The sequence below is a fragment of the Cavia porcellus genome, unplaced genomic scaffold (assembly GCF_034190915.1).
Source record: "Cavia porcellus strain 051 isolate PalLab524CR breed Dunkin Hartley unplaced genomic scaffold, mCavPor4.1 scaffold_23, whole genome shotgun sequence".
In the NCBI taxonomy this organism is placed as follows: domain Eukaryota; kingdom Metazoa; phylum Chordata; class Mammalia; order Rodentia; family Caviidae; genus Cavia; species Cavia porcellus.
The window spans coordinates 42,466,340-42,485,463 of record NW_026947506.1 but is presented as its reverse complement, the minus strand read 5'-3'; the positions used below and the strand labels follow the sequence as shown (position 1 = coordinate 42,485,463).

Here is a 19,124-nt window from a genome sequence, read left to right as displayed (position 1 = left end):
CAGAGGTATGGCTTCTCTGGTTACCCTAGAGAAAGTTCCTGGATACTAACATAGAGCAGGGACTGCCAAATTTCTTAGGTCAAAAACTGAATAAAGGATACATAAATAGTTCACTATTACTATTTTTACTTTTCTGGCTTAAAATTCTTCAAAGTTGCCAGGTGTGGTGGTACATGCCTCTAATTGCAGCACTTGGGAGGCTGAGGCAGGAGGTATGTCATAAGTTTGAGCACTGCCTGGGGTACCTAGTGAGTTCCAGGCCAGTCTGAACTACACTGCAAGACTCAAACTTTTAAAGTAGAAAATTTGGGAGAACTGGGAATGTGGCTCAGTGGTAGAGCACTTGCTAAGCATACCCAAGGTACTGGGCTCCATCCCCACCACTGCCAAAAAGAAAAAATTTAAAATGGCATGTAGCCTATTTTTTATTTTCATTTTTGGTTTTTTGAGGCAGTCTTGCTCTAATCCACATTGGCCTTCAACTCACTATGTAGCCCAGGCTGGCCTCTTACTCACTGGTGATCACCCTGTCTCAGTCTCCCAAATGCCACCATGCCCAGCAACCAGTTTTTAATTGATCATCAAAAAGAAAAAGGCAAGGTAGTGTATACCTGAGAGACTAAGGCAGGAGGATCACAAATTTGAGCCCAGCCTGGACAAATTATAAGCAGGACTCCTCAAAGCTTAAAAAGTTTTTAAAGGACAGAATGTAGCTTAGTAATGGTCTTCACCCCCCTTTCCAGTTTTCATGGTTAAAGATCTTTCAGTAGCTGTGATCATCAGTTCAGTTTCTGTCAAGCTAATTTGATCACAAATTCAAGACAGAGAAATCAGTGAGACCATTGCAAAGACCCTGGGTTCAATTCCCAGTACTCAGCCTCCTCCAAAAAGTCAAGGTAGTGGGCATACTCAAAAGTGTCTAGGGGCCAGGGATTTAGCTCAGTGACAGCTTCTATCTGGCAAAGTGTGTGAGGTCCTGAGTTAGATTCCCAGTACAAAGAAAGAAAAAGTGTCTAAAGCCAGGAATGGTGACATATTCCTGCAGTCCCAGCACTTAAGATCACTGTGAGTTTAGGGCCACCCTGGACCACATAGTTTCAGGTCAGCCTGAGCAGCATGGCAAGTCGGTCTCAACGCCCCACACCCCACCCCAAAAAAGTGTCCTGTAATTGGACGGTACTGGAAGTGAATATCCCGGAGCACACTGTTAGGATAATTTACCAGTGATGGTAGGTTATTTTATGCAGCACAGGATAGACCCTAATTGGGCATATATCTGGAGAATTGGAGGATTGCTGTATTCTAAAGTGAGCTCAAAGAGCAGGTCCTGAGCTGGGAATTCAGCTCAGTGGCACAATGCCTGCCTGGCAAATATGTCCTCAATTTGATTCCCAGTTACCCCTCTCTGCCAAAAAAGAACTAGGACCTTCCTGGGGAGGCTGGCTTGCTCAGCTTGGGGCCCATGGAGGGCAGGGCTTGGCACTCGGGATCAGCCACTGCAGCTGAAGGCTAAGCACAGACCCTGGGCTACATGACCTCATCTCTTCTGGCTTCAGACACTGCTCTCAGAGCTCAGGAAAAGGATCCTGGCCTTGCTGTGCCTTCTGAGAACATGCAGCTGGAGCTGTTTGCATGTTCTTGATCACATAGTGGCTAACACTTGAATACTAAATCTTTTAATTTGTACCACCTCAGTATTGCTTTGTGCCTTGGTCATTTTCCTGCCAACTACATAACAGTTTTTATCTAGTGAACTACCTCTTTCCCGTTACTAATCCATGCGGTTTATAGGGGTTGACACGGACCATGCACGGCAGATGCATCCCCAATAGCAAGTCCCTTGAACACTAGAAGGGTAAAAATATGTATTTTTTTTTTTTTTTTTACTACTGAGGGTTGAACCCAGGACCTTCACCCTGAGCTATATCCCCTGCCCTTAAAATTCTTTTGGAGATAGTCTCACTAAGTTGCAAAGTTGGCAAGGCTGAATCTGATCTAGAGGGCTGGGGTTACAGGTATGGAAAACCATTCCTGACTCCAAAGCTTCGTACATGATTCAATATACAAATGCAAAGGGGACCAAGGGAAGAGGAAAGCCTTGAGTATGGTAGGCAAATGTCATACCACTGAGAGGCATCCCCAGCTCCTAAGTTTCTATTTTGAAAATTTTTGTTTTGAGACTGTCTTGCCACATAGTCAGGCTGGCTTTGAACTCACTATGTAGCCTAGGGTGGCCTCGAGCTCATGGTGATCCTCCTGTCTCAGCCTCTCAAGTGCTGGGATTACAGGCATGCACCATCATGCCTGGCAACTTTGAGAAATTTTAAGCCAAGAAAGTGAAAATAGTAATACTATTTATGCATCCTTTATCTGCAGACTTTCTGACCTAAGAAACTTGGCAGTCCCTGCTCTGTGTTACATCCAGGCAATTGAGCCAGCTGTGTAGTTGGGGGTATAATCTCTTAAGGTCCCCAAACCAAAAGCTACTTTGTTTTTTGTTGTTTTTTTAAATAGTTGGTACATTTTAGGTATATATAATGATCACATTCATCATAGGGGATTTGTACCTGTACGTGATACATCTTGCTGCTTTTTTCTCCATTCCTCTACTCTCTAACACCTCTTCTTATTTACAAAAACTTTTCTTCCATTTTTTTCTTCCTTTTTCCATTTTTCCCCCTTCTTTCCCCTCCCCCTCCCTGGTTACCCTTTCCATTTGAACATTTTCTTCTCATCTCACAATATGTATTATACATTTTTGTCCTTATTTGCACCTTTGGTTTCTCACACAGGGAGGCACTACAATATTTGAGCATGTGTCTGATTTATTTCACTTAAGAGAATGGTCTCAAGATGCATCCATCTACCTAGAAATGTCTCAAGTTTATCCTTTTTTAAAAAGAGGGTAAAACTAAACAGAACAAAACAGATCAGAAGGAAACAATGTAAGCGACACAGATTTCAAAGCAAGACAACAGGAGATCTACAGTGGCTACCATAATGTCTCTTTTTTAATAGTTGTCCATATCTTCACACAAAATGAATTCATATAAAAAAGTATTAAATGGATCAAAATGATGAAGGCATTACAGGCCTTCAAAACCAGACAATAGGAAAGTCAACTATGGCTGCCATAATGTCTCTTGTTCTCTTTAAAATAGCTGTCCAGGGGGCTGAGGGTTTAGCTCAGCAGCATAAGCGCCTGCCTTGCAAGCAGGCAGTCGTGAGTTCGATCCCTGGTACCGATAAAAAGGAAAAAGACAAAAAAAAAAAATAGCTGTCCATACCTTCATACGTGTTGAAATTAAACAATACGAAACAGTCTAAAAGCACTCTGAACTAAGAATAAAAGCATTACTGGATTTTACAACATGATGATATGGAATCAGCAATGGATACCATAATGTCTCAAGTTTATCCTTTATGGCAGAATTGTACTCCATTGTATACATTTTTTTAAATACCCACATCTTCTTTATCCATTCACTGGTTGATGGACATTTGGGTTGTTTCCAAGACTTATCCTATAAATGTGGTGTACATCTATCACTGTGGTATGATACTTTTCTTTTGAGAAGATACTAAGATAGGGACTAGCTGGGTCAAATGGAACCTCTAGTTTTAGTTTTTTGGGGTTTTCTGTTATTTTTTGGTATGGGCGATCAAACTCATGACCCTGTGCTTGCTAGGCAGGCACTTACACTACTGAGCTAAATCCCTGGCCCCTCGTTTTATTTTTTGAGGAATATCCATCTTGATTTCTACAGTGGTTGCATCATCCTACATTCTCACCATCAATAGAAAAATGTTCCTTTTTCTCCACATTCCTACCAGCGTTTGTTTTGGCTGATTTCTTTGTGATAGCCATTCTTTCTGGAGTGAAATGAAATCTCAGTGTCATTTTAATTTGCATCTCTTGAATGACCAATGATATTGAACATTTTTAATATATTTATTTAATGTTCCTACTTCATCTGAGAAATGTCCATTCATTTCAGATGCCCATTTTTGGATTGGGTCTTTAAAATTGGGGGAATGGGAATCTTACTTTTTTTTTTAGTTCTTTTTATATTCTAAATAGTAGTTCATTGAGGAACAGCTGAAATTTTTTTTTTCCCACACTGTGGTATGGGTTGTCTCTTCACTTTGTTGGTGTTTTTCTTGCTATTCAAAAGTTTTTTAATAAGATGAGATCTCACTTGTTGATTGTTGTGATATGTCCTGTGTGATCAGAATTTTGCTGCATCTATGTCTTTTTTTTTGTACCCGGGATCAAACTTACAACCTTGCACTTGCCAGGTATGTGCTTATGCTGCTGAGCTAAATCAATGGCCCAACGTATGTCTTCAAAAGTTCTACCTATTCTATTTTCTAGCAAACTTAGTGTTTTGTTTTAATATTTAAGTCTTTGATCCATGTTGACTTTAGTTTTGTGCATGTTGAAAAATATGGCTCTAGTTTTTGTTCGTTTGTTTGTTTGTTTGTTTGTTTGTTTTTTGGTGCCAGGGATCACACTCATGACCTTGTGCTTGCCAGGCAGGCACTTAAGCCACTGAGCTAAATCCCCAGCCCCATGGCTCTAGTTTTACTCTTCAGCATGTGGGAACCAGTTTTTCTAGCACCATTTATCAAAAAGAACATCTTTTTTCCAGTGAAGGTGTTTGGCTCCTCAGTCAAAGATAAGATGGTTGAGTATGTCTTGAGTTGTTTCTGCATCTTCTGATCTGTTCCATTGATCCACAGGTCTGTTTTTGGTTTGTTGTTGTTGTTTTGCTAGTACCATGCTGTTTTTATCACAATAGCTTTGTAGTATAATTTCAAGTCAGGGATTGTGATGCTCCTTGCCTCACCTTTGTTGCCTAGAATTGCCTTTGCTAGTCTAGGTTTCTTTCTCATTTCAAATGAATTTTAGGACTGTTCTAATTCTTTTTTTCTTTTCTTTTTTTAAATTTTTTTGGTACTCGGGATTGAACTCACGACCTTGTGCCTGCAACACAGGCGCTTATGCTGCTGAACTAAATCCCCAGCTAATTCCGTGAGATATGCTATTGGTATTTTACTTGGGAGTGCATTAAATTTGTATGACAATGTTGGAAGTATGGCCTTTTTCATTGTATTGGCTCTTTCTACCGAAGAGTAAGAGATATCTTTCCATTTTCTGATATCCTCTTCCATCTCCTTTGTAGTTTTCAATGTAAAGGTCTTTTACTTCCTTTGTTAGATTGATTCCTAGGTTATTTCATTTTTTTGGATGCTATTGTGAAAGATGTTTCCCTGAATTCTCTCAGTGAGTTTGTTATTATGTAGAGGAAAGCTACTGATTTTTTGAATATTGACTTTGTATCCAGCTATGCTACTGAATTTGCTTATTAAATCTAGAAAGTCTTTTGGTAGAGTTTTTGGGGTCTTCTATGTATGGTGTCATCAGAGAATAGTGATAATTTATCTTCTTTCTTTCCTATACTTCTTTCTTTTAATTCTTTCTCTTGTCTGATTGCTCTGGTTAATATTTTCAGAACTACAGAAGCTACTTTAAGATGAAACTGGGACTGTAATTAGAGCTACATGAGAGACTGAGGTGGGAGAATCATGAGTTGTTGATTCTTGTGATATGTCCTGTGTGATCAGAATTTTGCTACATCTGTGTCTTTTTTTTTTTGTATTGTCAACCAGGACAATATAGAGAAACAAAAAGGGCAGGAGATACACCTCAGTGGTAGACAGCTGGGTTCAATCCCTACTACCAAAAAAAAAAAAAGTGGGTCAGGAAGAGATGGCCTGCAATCATTTCAACCACTCAGCATATGGCAGACTGATCATGTGTGTGCATGTGGTGCTGGTGATAGAGCCCAGGACCTCCAACACACACTACCCCTGAGATACTCCCTCAGCCCCAGCACCTCATCATTATTGCTTAGTGTAAAGTACACAGAATTTACCCCCTGACATCCCCAAGAGAAAGGTACAGCCAGGAATGTGAACTGTGATGATCTAAATCCTACAGTGTACAAGCGATGGGCGAGTACACAAAACTCATGTGTCAGAGACACAGATCTCTGGAGAAGCACACCAAGTTTTGTTTTTGTGTTGTTTTCTATGTTGATTTTACAAAATCAATACCATGATATTGAAAGCATTAACAACCTCCCATGACACAAAGCTCTCACTTTTACTGCTTAGTAGCTCTTGTGAAATAGAAATTGCTGCCCATCTTGCAGGTGCAAAAATTGAGGTTTTGGAGGTTAAGCAGCATCCAGGGATTCAACCCTGGACCTGAGTGTGGAGCCTGAGTTCTGCCCTTGCCTTGGGATCTGCCTTGGACCTTTTTTAATTGCTATTGTACCCACATGAGTGAGCACAGTAGGCAGCTCACCTTTGTAACAACTGCCCGGCAGTGAATGAGCTCACTGTAACCACCTCTTACCCCCTGACCACCACACGGTTGTGCTGCCAACAGAAATCCCTGTGTAGCCAGGTGCGGTGGTACACACTCATAATCCCAGTACTCTGGGAGGCTGAGGCAGGAGGATTACAAATTCAGGCCCAGCCTGGCTTAATGACTTAGTGAGACTCAGTGTGTAGGTGCTGGGTTCAATCCATAATATAGAGGGGAAAAAAGGAAGGAAGGAAGAAAACGGAAAAAGTGCTGTCAGCATGAGCCATTTTGTAACCTATAAATACTAGTTGGTTAGTCTTACACAGGCATCGAGCACTCCAGGAGGTAGGGATGTAGGGTCTTATGGACAGAAACGGGGATCTGGGCCTTGAGGGCAGGGGTTGGGGTGCTGAAGACAGATGGGAGCAGGGGCTAGGGCAGCCAGGAAGAGGAACGGGCTGTGGAGTAAAAGGAAGCTATAGGGGCCAAGGTGTGCGCTCATGCACAAGGCCCCAGGTTTGGCCCCCAGCAGAAGAAAGGAAGATAGGCAGGCAGGAAGGAAGAGAGGTGGGGAAAGAGAAAGGGAAGAAGGGAGGGGGAAGTGGAAGGGGACAGAAAAATAATGGGGGAAACCTCAGAAAAGCCTGACCAGGGCGGGACAGGGAGGTAAGTCAGACGACTGCCAGTGCTGGGCCATGCGCTCAAACTGGAAGGTTTACCCTGGGATTGGACAAATCTCAGGAGTTGGCCTGTCTCCTGGTCTGCCCTGTGTTTTATTTTCCATTGCTTTTTTTCCTTCACCTAATGGGCAGTTTGCTCATTCACCTTTTCCTCACCCACTATGGCCACTGCAGTAGGTCAGGTGGCCGGGGTTCAGGCAGCAAGCGCTCAGTTATTTTGCAGCCAGCCACCAGCTATGAGCAATAAATTCACCACCTTTGATCGCATTATTTCCAGCATGATCTCCCTCCGTGTGCTAGTTCAGCTCTTCTCCACCTCAGGTGAGCAGACAGATGCTCCTCCATATGCTATGCAGGCCAGGATGCTGGTTGCTCTTGACAGGCATAACGGGAAGTTGCATCAAGTTTAGGTTAACTAGGGATTCTCTGAGAAGCACAGAAGGAATTTCTTTAGAGGAGGAGAAGTACTCACTGCTTACCTGCTTCCTGTATGTCCCCTAAAACACTGCTACAAGACTCAACGCTTCAGGCATCAATAAATGCCTGTCTGAAAAAACCAGGGGGCAGCAAGCTGTTGAGCTGCGCTGAAGACAGAAGAGGCCCTCATATATTTGTTGAGCACTTACGGTGTTTGTGGACATAGGCTTTGGAGTAGTATATTTACTGTACTGTCAGGGGTCAGCTTCAAGGTCACTTTGTCTAGATTAGTTACGGCTGTCATACTACCTTCATTTCCCTTAGCCAAGTATTTGTAAAAAGGTATTTTAGAGTTAGGTGTGGTGGCACATGCCTGAGGTCTTAGTACTCCGGGAGGCTGAGGCAGGTGGATTGCAATTTGGATCACGACCTGGGCAATTTAATGATTGAGCAAGACACTGTGTCAAAAAAGGATAAGTACTGGGGTTCAATTTCAACAAAAAAAGGGCAGTTTAGCTGAATGCAGCTGTGCATGCTGGTAGTCTCAGCACTCAGCAGAACAGTTGTGAGTCGAAGTCCAGGCAGAGCTACATAGCAAGACTCCTGTCTCAAAAAACTCACATATGCACTCTCAGTGCCAGGGGTGGGACGTGCTTTATGCTTTCTCTGGCTGACCAACCTGGTGTGGTGGTGCTGGGTGTAAATGTCTCCAGGGCAAATGATGGTGACTGGGAGGAACCCAGGGGGTTTTGTAAAATGGGCTGACTTCCAAATCAGCTGGGATAACCTTACCACAGATGTGGGCACTCCTGCCAACTGCAGAGAAGGGTGCAGGGGAACCACAGAGAAGCCCCTTGTGATGTTCCAAGGAGTAAGCCAGCCCCTTCCAGGCTCCAGGAAAGGAACACCACGAAGTCATATAAAACCCGCACGTGAGTGGAGTCAGCAACGCCTTCCCTCAAAGAAATGAGACCTCCCTGTGACCAGCGAGAATATCAGGGGAATTACCAGCTGCTCCTCAAACCACACACCCTCCTGTGATTCCTCTGAATGGTCCCGAAGGGTTGTGGTGGCCGGCAAAGCCAGGCTGGAGCCAGAGTCAGCCTGCGGGGTGATAGAGTTGAGCCCATCACTGGTATGACATAGACCAGTATGCCGTGCTCTAGAAGGTGGCTGTGTGAGCCCCACCTTCTCACCAACTGGCCTCCCAACTGTAGTGAACATGAGCCCGTAGCCCCCCACGTTTAATAGAGTGTCTTCATTGATCCAACATCCAGGAATCCACTATCCCCTAGTGTATTACACTCAGCTCCCATCCACCTCACTGCAGTTTATCTGGTCTCCTTAAAGCCTTCTTTGTGCCATGCCACCTAATGTCCTACCAAGTCCCCTCTTTTCTCCTTATGCCAATCTCACCACCTCTCACCTGGCATATGCCTGACTCCTGGCAGAAGCCACCCCCATCACTCTGGCTTCTCTCCCACCCCATTCATTCAACAAAGCACCCCACCCCACCAGCTCCCAACCTTGACAGTTGACACATCCCTCAAGTACTCAGCTACTGGACCTCACTTCAGACTGGATGCCCATTTACTATCAGATGTCCAGGCTACCTGCTGGACAGACCTTGCATGGCCCAGCAGGTGCCAGCCCAGCCCTTTCCCTTGGTGGGGCCAGTTCATGGAGGAGGCAATGAGAGCAAAAGCTAGTGAGACAAGAGGGTGAAGCCCTTGATTCCCCAGAGGCAAGGGCAAAGGCCAGGTATTGTGCGAATGATAGAACATGTAGTGGGTGGACAATTGTTTTCAGGTCCTTTGACTTCAAGGGTGGAGGAAGAGGTGATGGCACCAGCACACCAAGGGTCCCCAGACACCAACCTTGAGGTCCAGTGGGTGGTTGGTGCTTTAGCACTTCAGGATTATTGTGTGGGGGAGCTCAGAAGAAAGATGAATCCAGCCCCCTCGACCCGTGGCATCATATTCCTGACCATAAGGGGGAGGGACAACAGTCAGCTAGGAATCCTGCAGAGGTGGCAGAGGAAGAGCAGGCCAGTGGATTGTACCATCGGTCCCATCAGGAACCGATAAAATATAGACCTTTACCCAAAGCAAAAATGGGTGTAGCCAATGGGAGCCTGTTGCCCATTGGAACTGACTCAGGCCTGCCACCTCTGGGCTCGCTGGTCCTGGACATGCAGGCCAGAGCCACCTTCCCAGACAAGGAGCCCGCACCACCCCCATCACCTCCTCCCCCTTACTCTCCTGTTTCATGAAAGGCACCATCAGCCAGTGAGCTGAGGTGGGTGAGGCCCTCCAGTCCCAGGATTCTGTGTGCAGTGCTGAAGTGGGTGGGGTGTGTGTGGGTGGGGTGTGTGTGTGTGTGTGTGTGTGTGTGTGTGTGTGTATGAAGATTGACTCTAGCCACAGTTGTAGACATTCAGAAGGACCAACCTTGGATTTGTTACACTGCCTTTCATGGTTGGTAAGCAGCGGAGCAAAGTGAGTGTTGAGGTGCCCCCTAAATACCCCTTCTTTATAGATGGCCAGGGATGGTCTCTTACAGCCCTGGGCAGACTGCACAACTCTTCCCTGCCCTGCCATTGACTACAGGTGGGAGATGCCTGCATCTCTATCAGTCTACGGAGCTTGAACAGTAACTCAGTTTCAGACCAGCTGGGCTCCCCCGAACCAGCTAGTCCCTGCCCTCCAGAGAAAGGCCTGAGAGGACGGTCTTGGGACCCAGAGACCTGTGTGACAGCGAGGGGAAGGACCAGCCCACAGGAGAGGGCTCCCAAGTGACAGCATCCGCCCTCAGCCTGCACCTGGGGCTGCAAACTCCCCCAGATGGTGCGTGCAAGGGGAAGAGGCGGGCTGCACTGCCCTGTACCTCTCTCACTCCACAAGCTGTAAAGCTGTCCATTACACGGCAGGTATTAGAATGCAGGAAAATGCCAGGACTGGGGCTTTTGGTGAGCTGCACTGTGAGCAGGAAGAGGATTTGCACACGCCACGCAGGCAGTGGCTCTCCTGGCAGTGAGAAAGGGAGCAAAGAAAGAGCTAAAAATGATAATCCACAGCTTACAGCAGCTGTAAAACTGAAGGGTTCCTCCCTCTGTTTTTTGTGGTGGGAAGGCAGGAGGCCCCAGGCTTAGAAGTAAGAGTTCCCACTCAGAACCCTTCTGGTGAGACATGAACACTTTATTTTTTTATAAATTATTTTGGTTTTTTGAGATGGTCCAGGCTGGCCTTGAACTCTCAGCAATCCTCCTGCCTCAGCTTCATGAGTGCTGAAATTACAGGCACGCACCACCACACCTGGCTGAGATGTACACTTTCAAGGGTGGTTTTTGCTGCAGGTATCTGTGGCCAGGGGTGTGGGAGAGGAGCACCCACTTCTGCGGAGCTCCGCTTGATTCCCTGCTCCAGCCCTTTGCCTTCTCTCCTCACCATGCCTGATAGGAGGCTTCTAGCAGCTTGGAGACCAGAAGAGAGAGAAGCCCTTCCAAATGGGATTCTGCCTTGCGAGGGGCCCAGTTAGGGGACTTCGGGAGGAAGACCTCACAGCCAGGGACTGGACTCTAGGATGACTCTGGAAAGGCAGCTGACCCAGCAAAGCTCCTTCTGCTCAGTAGGCTGGGCCTGCTCTGAGATTTTGTCGAGTCTCTGGTTGGTAACGGTAACTTTGGAAAGAATCAGTGGGCCTTTTACCGGGGCACCTGCACCCATGTTGTCTGTGTCATTCTAAGCACCTGCGCTGCCACAGCCCTCTGCCACCCTGGGCTCTGTGGCATCTTGAGCTGGGTCTGAAGCTGGGTTTGGGTAGCTGCTCTGCCATTCCTCTTCTGCAAAAGTGGCTCTGTCCACTCTGACCAAGACCTCTGGTTTCTGGCGTGTAGGGGTCTCTGTAAAATCTTTGTTTTTAAGAACTCTAAGTCGTGATCCCTTCACCTTTACTGTCTCGTCATGTGGGGACAAATGAGAAGGAAGCATGCCCCAGACCAAGGCAAATGTACCTGGCTGGGCAAGTCTCATTCTGGTATTTTCATGTGTGACTCTGCTGTGTCTCTTAGCGTTCTCTTGCCTCCAAGCCATCTCCTCCCGCTGCCAGCTCTAAGGATCTAGGATAGTCTTGGTGACATTTTAATACTGAAAGTACATTTCATTTCACGATGGTGTTTTCAGTCTTACTTGCATGTGCTACCCTTTGTCTTAAACACAAAGTTTTCCTCTGTACAGATTATTTTCAGTCTTAGTTGCATATGCTACCTTTTGTCATAACTTTCCACAACTTTTAGACTGTGGGATTCTCCTGGGTATTGGGATTCAGGCTCCCCCACCAGGTATTGGGTGAGTGAATGGTCTTGTTTAATTTTGGTCTCAAAGGCAACACAGGTTATTGTCCACCAGTTAGATTTGTCCTGGGTATAATCCTGGCATTTGCTTTTATTGATGGACTGCCCAAGACCTGGCCTGCCATCAGGAGTCCAGAATCTCTGAGGTCTGAGTTGTGCTTTGTCAAAGACTATAGACAAATCCTAGGACCTCTCACTCTTGCACTTCCTCCCCAGCCGCCAAATGTGGATCAAAAATAATCTTACCCACCTCCTGGGGGAAGGGAAGTTCTGAGAATGGAGTCATTCTTAGTGTGCAGGTGCTAAAGGTTCCGGGGGAGAAGAGCGACTGGAACTGGCTTGTTTGCTACAAGCCCTGCACTCCATGGCTTCATTACCTGGTTAGTGAACTCTGCAGAGCCCATCCAAAGGAGGCTCCTGACCTGACCACAAGTTCTTCAGCCTCTGCTTTATGTCAGAACCAAATACCAACCTTGTGCTGCATTTGAGATCATGTTCTTTCCCTTTTCTATCCTCCATTCACTCTGAAATCTGCTTTCTCTGACTTGTTTCCTACAGTGGGGCTCTGTGAAATTGAGTCTTGAGGAATCTCCTCAGATGAGAGTCTTGGGTGAAGGCTTCGTCTCTGGCTGTTTCCCGAGCAACCTATTGATGGGGATTATTATACACATGGGTTTTTCATAGAAGAGGAAGGAATATTCCTCATCAGGGAAATACAGTGACACAGAAGACACCTGAGAAGTGTCTACCATGACACCAACTGAGCTGCTTCCTCATGGGACCAAACCTGTATCTAACCAGGTGGAGACTAAGTCATGTAAGTCAAAATACGCTCCACTCAAGCAAGTTGAGATTTCCCAGTCTGATAACACCCACTGAGTCCTGGAAAGAGAAATTGTGGGAGACCTTGGCAAGTTGGGCCCTGACATTTCTGCCATGGTTCCTCCACTGTTTCTCAAGGGTGAAGCAATACCAGCAACTCCCCTCACCCTGTGCCATGTACGTATAGCTTGCCAATACTTGATTTTGCTGAGCTGCAGGGGTAGCTTTCTTTCATAAAGTGTGGTCCCCAGGAAAAGCAGCTTTGTGCGCTAAATCTAGGTCAGAGCAGTCATTGCACTTGGCTCTTCTTTTCTTCCAGACACAAGAAATTGGAGTAAACTGGTGTTATTCTTTTTCCTTGTAGGAGTCACCTAAGTTTGCAAGAGATGAGAGTAGTTTTTAGAGAGAGAGCATTTTAATGTAAAGCCATCAGCTTTTTGGGAATGGGCAGCTGACAAAGGCTGGTCAGTCCTTCATGAATGGTAGGATATTCCCAGAGCGTAAAGATAGAAAGGAGGACTACTAAACTCTGGAACATAAATGCTGGTACCAATTTGGAAGAAAGAACTGTACATAAATGCTGGTACCAATTTGAAAGAAACCTGCTAGAGGATGTTTCAAAAGATCCTAAGAATGGCTGGGTATGGTGGCGCACACCTGTTATCCCAGCACTTGGGAGACTGAGGCAAGATGATCACTGTGAGTTCCAAGTTCAGCCTGGGCCATATAGCAAGTTCAGGCCCAGCCTAAACTACATAATGAGACTGTGTCTCAAAAAAAAAAAAATCCTTAGTCACCATTCTCATTAAGATTATTATACTTGGCAAGAGGATCTAGAAGTTCAAAGTTTAGTATTGTACTGAGCAGGAGAGCTCTGAGCAGATCTGAACTGACCCTTCTACTCTCTTGGCCCCAGCTGGTCATAAGGCTTTGCCACTGCTGCTCTTCGCTCACTGTCCTGCACGCTGCCCTCTGTCACCCCCTGTTCTTCTATGTCTTTAGCCATGTAAATTAAAGTCAGGTGTTTGCCTATTCTTATCTGTGTTGCCAGTGTTACTGTATGCTCAGCCATGTTGAGTAGGGATGGTATGAAATGCTGCTGCTGATCTGCTGAATCCAAATAAATATGGTTTCAGTGGTATCAGGAGCTCTTGGTTCCAAAGGTCTGCCTTTTTTTTTTTTTTTTTTTTTTTTTTTTTTTTTTTTTTGTCTTTTTCTTTTTTATCGGTACCGGGGATCGAACTCACAGCTGCCTGCTTGCAAGGCAGGTGCTTATGCCGCTGAGCTAAATCCCTAGCCCCGGGTCTGCCTATCTTGAGAAAGAAAGAAACAGTTCCTATGAGAGGGTGTTTCTGTTGTATTACTTTTTTCCTTTCTTTTCTTTCTTTCCTTGAGACAGAGTTTCACTATGTAGAGCAGGCTGGTCTCAAACTCAGGGCAATCCTCTGCTTCAGGCTCCTAATGCTGGGATTATAGGCATGCACCACGATGCCCAGTTCCTTCCTTTCCTTTGTAGTGTTTTGTATTGTTTTAAAAACTGAGTAAGAAGGAAACACAGTAGGGCCTTTGAGAGCACCCCAGCAAGATTCATATAGTCCAGTGATACAGATTCTAGGGTTGGGAGAGGATTTAAAGTTTGGTTGAAGCCCCTCCAGTATGGTTTAGTTTTACTTTTTTTCCAGTGAGCATCTTAGGTGATTTAGGGGAAGCACACAATGACAATATGATTTAAACCTGCAAGAAGCAGGCATATGGTAGAGATGACTGATTATACTAGAGCTGAAAGTGGACATGGGATAACTGAAAAGGTCCAGGTCCATTGGATAACGATAACCAGATTAACTGAATTGGCCACAGGAGATTAGGCAATAGTCTTAGAAGCAAAATAAGTAGAACAGAGGCCAAGTTTTAGGAAGATGTCTTCATTTCCTTGGGCTAAATTTATGAAACCAGACTGAAGCTACAGTGTCTTCCAGACTGGGAAAAGGTACGCTACCACTGAAGGGATGAACCCTGCTAGGTTGGATGTTTATCAGGAATCCATTAGTCCTTTGCTGCAAAGCCTTCACTTACCCTTCAGATGTAGGAAAGATCTCCCACAGTATGCAACAATAAGACTCTGTGTCCACACACACACACACACACACACACACACACACACACAGCATTTTAAATAAGTTCTTTGCATGCAGTACTGAACCAGAAAGCGCTATTTTTGTTTTGATTTTGTGGTATCTGGAATGCAACTCAAGACCCTAGGGGCACTTTGCCACTGAGCTCAATCTGAGCTCCCCCACACCCCTGGGAACTAAGCCCAAAGCCTTTGCACTGAGCAGCATTCACAGCCATCTGTTCATCTGTCTCACCTGTGACAGGGTCTCCCTAAAATGCCAAATTGCCCACTATACTCAAAAGTGATCTTTCTGCCTCAGGCTCCTGCTGCTGGGAATTACAGGCTTGACTACTACGCTCAGTGCTGAGTCCTTTTTAAAAGTTGAGGCAAGGTCTCACAAAGATGCCCAGACTGTGCTTGAATTTGAGGTCTTCCTGCCTCAGCCTCCAGAGTAACTGGAATTACAGGCCTGTACAACCACACATGGTGAACCAAAAAGTCTTTAAACCCAAATACAACAATACACCCTTATTACTGGGAACAGAACCCTGCCCAGAGTATAAGTACGTACAGTGCTAAGTACGAATAAGTACTTATTATATAAGTACTTACTTACACTGAAAGTTTGAATTTTAAGTGGATGTTAAAAAAGTTTGCCCATCAGATAAAGAGATAAGAGAATTCCAGGTGGGAAACAAGTACACGTGAAGGTGGGAAGGTAGCTGAAGCCAGGTGTGAAATTCCCTGTGTTTACAGTCTTTTTAATCCGAAGTGCAGGATTGGGATGTTGCACAACCTCAATTTCATGGCGGACAAGTGTATAAAATATTCACTTAAGTTGTAAGAGCAGGTGGGTAGCGACCTCAGACTCCCTTGGGAAAGCCTGAGGACACCGTCAGGCAGCAGCACTTCGCACCTTGCCCTGTGCACAGCACGTGCAGCCAACACCTACTCCCTCAAACCCCAACCAGCGAGGAAGCCCTGGGGACGCCCGGGGCGGGGCGCGCAGGCGCGCTGAGGCCTCGAGCCCCAAGGGGCGGGCGGGTGCGCGCCCTCCCTCGCGCACGCGCGCACAGAGGGGGCGACGGCCGCCGTGACGCTCCGGCGGTGGCGCGTGAGGCAGGCGATTCCCCGCGTCTTGGGACCAGTGTCCCAGTCGCAGCCGCCATGTCGGGCCGTTCCGTCCGGGCCGAGACCCGCAGCCGGGCCAAGGATGACATCAAGAAGGTGATGGCGGCCATCGAGAAAGTGCGGAAATGGTGAGGGGCGGGAGCTGAGGGTGCTGCCTGGGCGATTAAGGGGTCAGGTCCTGAGTGCCGCACTAGCTAGTGAGGTGGGAGCCGAGCGGGTGGCGCTGGGGGAGGGGGACATGGGAGATCGCGGGAGCAGTATGCGCCGGCGTCAGCGTGAGGTTAGAGGGCGCGCCAGTCGTAGCCAACCAGGAGACTGCTCGGCTCGTGGGCCCGCCCACCAGTCGCGGCTGCTGGTTTCCGGCTTTTTCTCCAGCTCAGCTGGCCGGTAGTGGTGTGGCGCAGTTGATCCTGGGACTTAACCTACCCCTGTCGCATCTTGGTCTCAGTTTCCAAGCTGGCCTGTGATGGTAGAGGGTCATGTTGAAGTGGTCTCAGTCACTTACACCGCTGACGCTTTACGAATTAAGTCTTTTAAGTTTGGCCATAAGTTTCTCGGGCAGTTTTTACATGCCACAGGAGCGAGTGTGGTCGTCAGAATGGAAACCGTGATCCTTGAATACTGGGTTTTCTCCCTCTGCGTCCTTGGAAGACATTTTCTTTTGGTGCTCTGGGAGCCGTCGCTTAGGTCGGTAAAAGGCAACTGTAACATTCATTGAAGACATTGACTGAGCGACTGCTGTTTTTATTCTTGTTTTTGCGATACTGAAGATTGAACCAAGGGTCTTCGCTGTATCTCCAAGCCTCTCTTTTTTTGAGCGACTGTTTTGCATCAGGATCTGATTCCCTCATCATAACTAAACTCTCACAGCTCAACCCCCTGAGTCCTTTTCTTAGCTGATTAGTTCAGTTGGATGTTAAGTTTTATCAGGAACTTTTCTCTCGCCCTTCCCACTTTTTACCCTCTAGGTCTTCAGTACAGACAACGATATCGAGCACTTTATTGTCCATTTCCTCACAAGACAGAAATTCTTTCTCACTATACTCAAAGGTTTCATGTACATTTGAGACTTCAATGTAAATAGTTTAGGTTTCTCCCTTCATTTGGGATCCCTTCTTTCCTTGCCATCTGTGTCCCAGCTGCGGGAGCCATAGGGGCCGTCTTCGTTCACTTTGGCATTCTAGCAATTTTCCTCCCTGTGATCAGTAATTTCTCTGCCTCTTCTCTTTCCTGAGTTCCTCCGTATGGTCTTGTACTGTGTGATTGTGTTTTTGTCACATCCAGGTACTGAAGTCGAGCTATTAAAAACACGCAGAGCACTCCTTTGCTTCCAAAGTGATGGTTCTGCCTTAGTGCCCTTTTGTTTTTGAGATAACAACCAAAGAAATTCCTTTTTGTCCAGCTTTTTCCTGGAATGCTCGAGGTATGCTGCTGTGCGGACAAGGTGCTTCCCATTGGCAGTTTCTTTACCTAGTTGACTTCTAGCTCAGCTCCACATTTGCTTCCCCAAGGTTATCTTTTGAGATTCCCAGTCTGCATCAGGTGCCTTTCCTAGAACTCTTCAGAGCTGTGTTAAGTTGAGCTTGAGTACATTATCTGTTTGACTTTTTAACGTACAACAGTGATAATTTTGCCAGGCGTGGTAGCTCATGCCTGTAATCCCAGCATTGGGGAGGCAGAGTCGGGAGGATGTTGTGAGTTTGAGACCAGTCTGGGCTACAAAGTGAGTTCAAGACCAGCGTGAACTGCAGTGAGACCCTGTCTCAAAAAGACAAAAACAAAAAAGTGTTAATTTAGCTGGGTGACACATTCCTGTAATACCAGCTACCTAGCAGGCTGAGGCAGAAAGATTACCTTAACTCAGGGAATCATCCTGGCAAGAGAGACCTCATCTCATGGGGAAAAAAAGGAAAGAAGGAAGGAAATATGATTAAGTAACTAATGGTGAAATTTGATCTGTCTGCTGCTGGAATGCAGGCTCTAGAATGGTAAGGAGAAATCCCTGGATTCTAGCATAGGATTCCCTACATTCCTGGAGCCCAGCATAGAGTCTTGCCTATTAAGTATTTATTGAATAAATGAGGAAATGGAGTGGTTTAGTCAGGGAATAATACCAGTTTCCTGGGTCTTCAGGCTCATCCTTTGTGTTACAGTTTTTTAGGGCACCCATTTGGTTAGAACTGGAGGAATAGTGAGCAGTGTATTTCTGTTGCTAGCAAGGGTGGCAGTGGCTTCTTGACTGTGGTGGAAGTGGGTAACTCAGGGCTTAGTGAGGATGAGAGAGAGATGCAGGCCAGAGCTGGCACAGAAAAGGGCCAGCCAGATCTCCCTTGTCATTCTAGTTCTGTGGTGTGCTTGAATTGTTGCTGGAGTCCCAGTTTACAGTTTATCCCTCCAGGCCTTTCAACATTTTGATGCATTTCTAGCAAATCCTTTGTTTAAACTAGCAGGGGAGAATTCTGTTTTCTACACCTGGTCATTCTGATGGATAAAATAAATGCTTTATGGAATTAAAAAATGGCCAGTTGTGGTGGGGCAAACCTGTAATCACAGCACTTGAGAGGCAAAGACATGAAGTTTGTGAGTTTGAGGCCAGCCTATGTAGCAACAATCTGTCCTTAAAAAAACTAACAAGACATACAATATACAGCCCAGTTGTTAATGTGTTAATCATAGCTACTTGTTAGGCTGAAGCAGAAAAATCACAAATTTAGTAAGACCCTGCCTCAAAATTTTTTTAATTTAATATGTTTGTTTTTTTGAAACAGAACCTCACAATGTAGTTCAGGCTCACAACAAACTCACTAGATAGCCCAGGGTTAGCCTCCCAAATGCTAGGATTACAAGCAACTGTCACAGACTGCAGTATACTTTAGAAATACGGAGTTCACACTGGTCACAGTGGCTGTAATCTCAGCACATTAGGTGACTTGAAAGTTCAGCTCCCTCCCGGGTAATTTAGAGAGACCTTGTTTCAGAATAAAAAATAAAAAGTGGTAGAATAGCCCTAGTTTGATCCCTAGTATCTCTCTCACACACACAAACTTACACATTTGATAAAAAGCACACAAAGTAACTCACGAGTGAAAAAGACCCCGTGATCTGGTTTGATGGTGCATGACAGTAATCCCAATTTTTCAGGAGGCTGAGGATCATTCGGTTGGGCCAGGGACCAAAGTGCTGCGGAGCTAGCTAGGGTAGAGCACCTGCCTTCCACTGAGTTTAATTCCCTCA

At 45.8% G+C, this 19,124-nt stretch overlaps 2 protein-coding genes and 1 pseudogene across 7 annotated transcripts in view; all 3 read left to right on the top strand.

Moving 5' to 3' along the window:
- Positions 1–19,124, top strand: part of Tbl2 (transducin beta like 2) — a 37,052-nt gene that overhangs the window by 7,963 nt on the left and 9,965 nt on the right. For 2 of the 5 annotated variants that reach the window (XR_010042375.1, XR_010042374.1), the window contains exon 8: positions 12,383–16,018. The exons of 2 other annotated variants lie outside the window; for them this stretch is intronic. The gene's annotated coding sequence lies outside the window, so the exon portion shown is untranslated. The remainder of the gene's footprint in view (positions 1–12,382; positions 16,019–19,124) is intronic. One more of the 5 variants, XR_010042376.1, reaches the window with a different exon arrangement.
- LOC134472518 (ataxin-1-like) lies at positions 130–12,376 on the top strand (annotated as a pseudogene).
- Positions 15,843–19,124, top strand: part of Bcl7b (BAF chromatin remodeling complex subunit BCL7B) — a 14,530-nt gene continuing 11,248 nt past the window's right edge. Inside the window, exon 1 of one of the 2 annotated variants that reach the window (XM_003470058.5) lies at positions 15,843–16,018. In XM_003470058.5, coding sequence (XP_003470106.1) covers positions 15,927–16,018 — 92 coding nt within the window. In that variant the 5' untranslated portion in view covers positions 15,843–15,926. Of the gene's footprint in view, positions 16,019–16,183; positions 16,578–19,124 lie in introns of those variants that run through there. The other variant, XM_063234308.1, reaches the window with a different exon arrangement.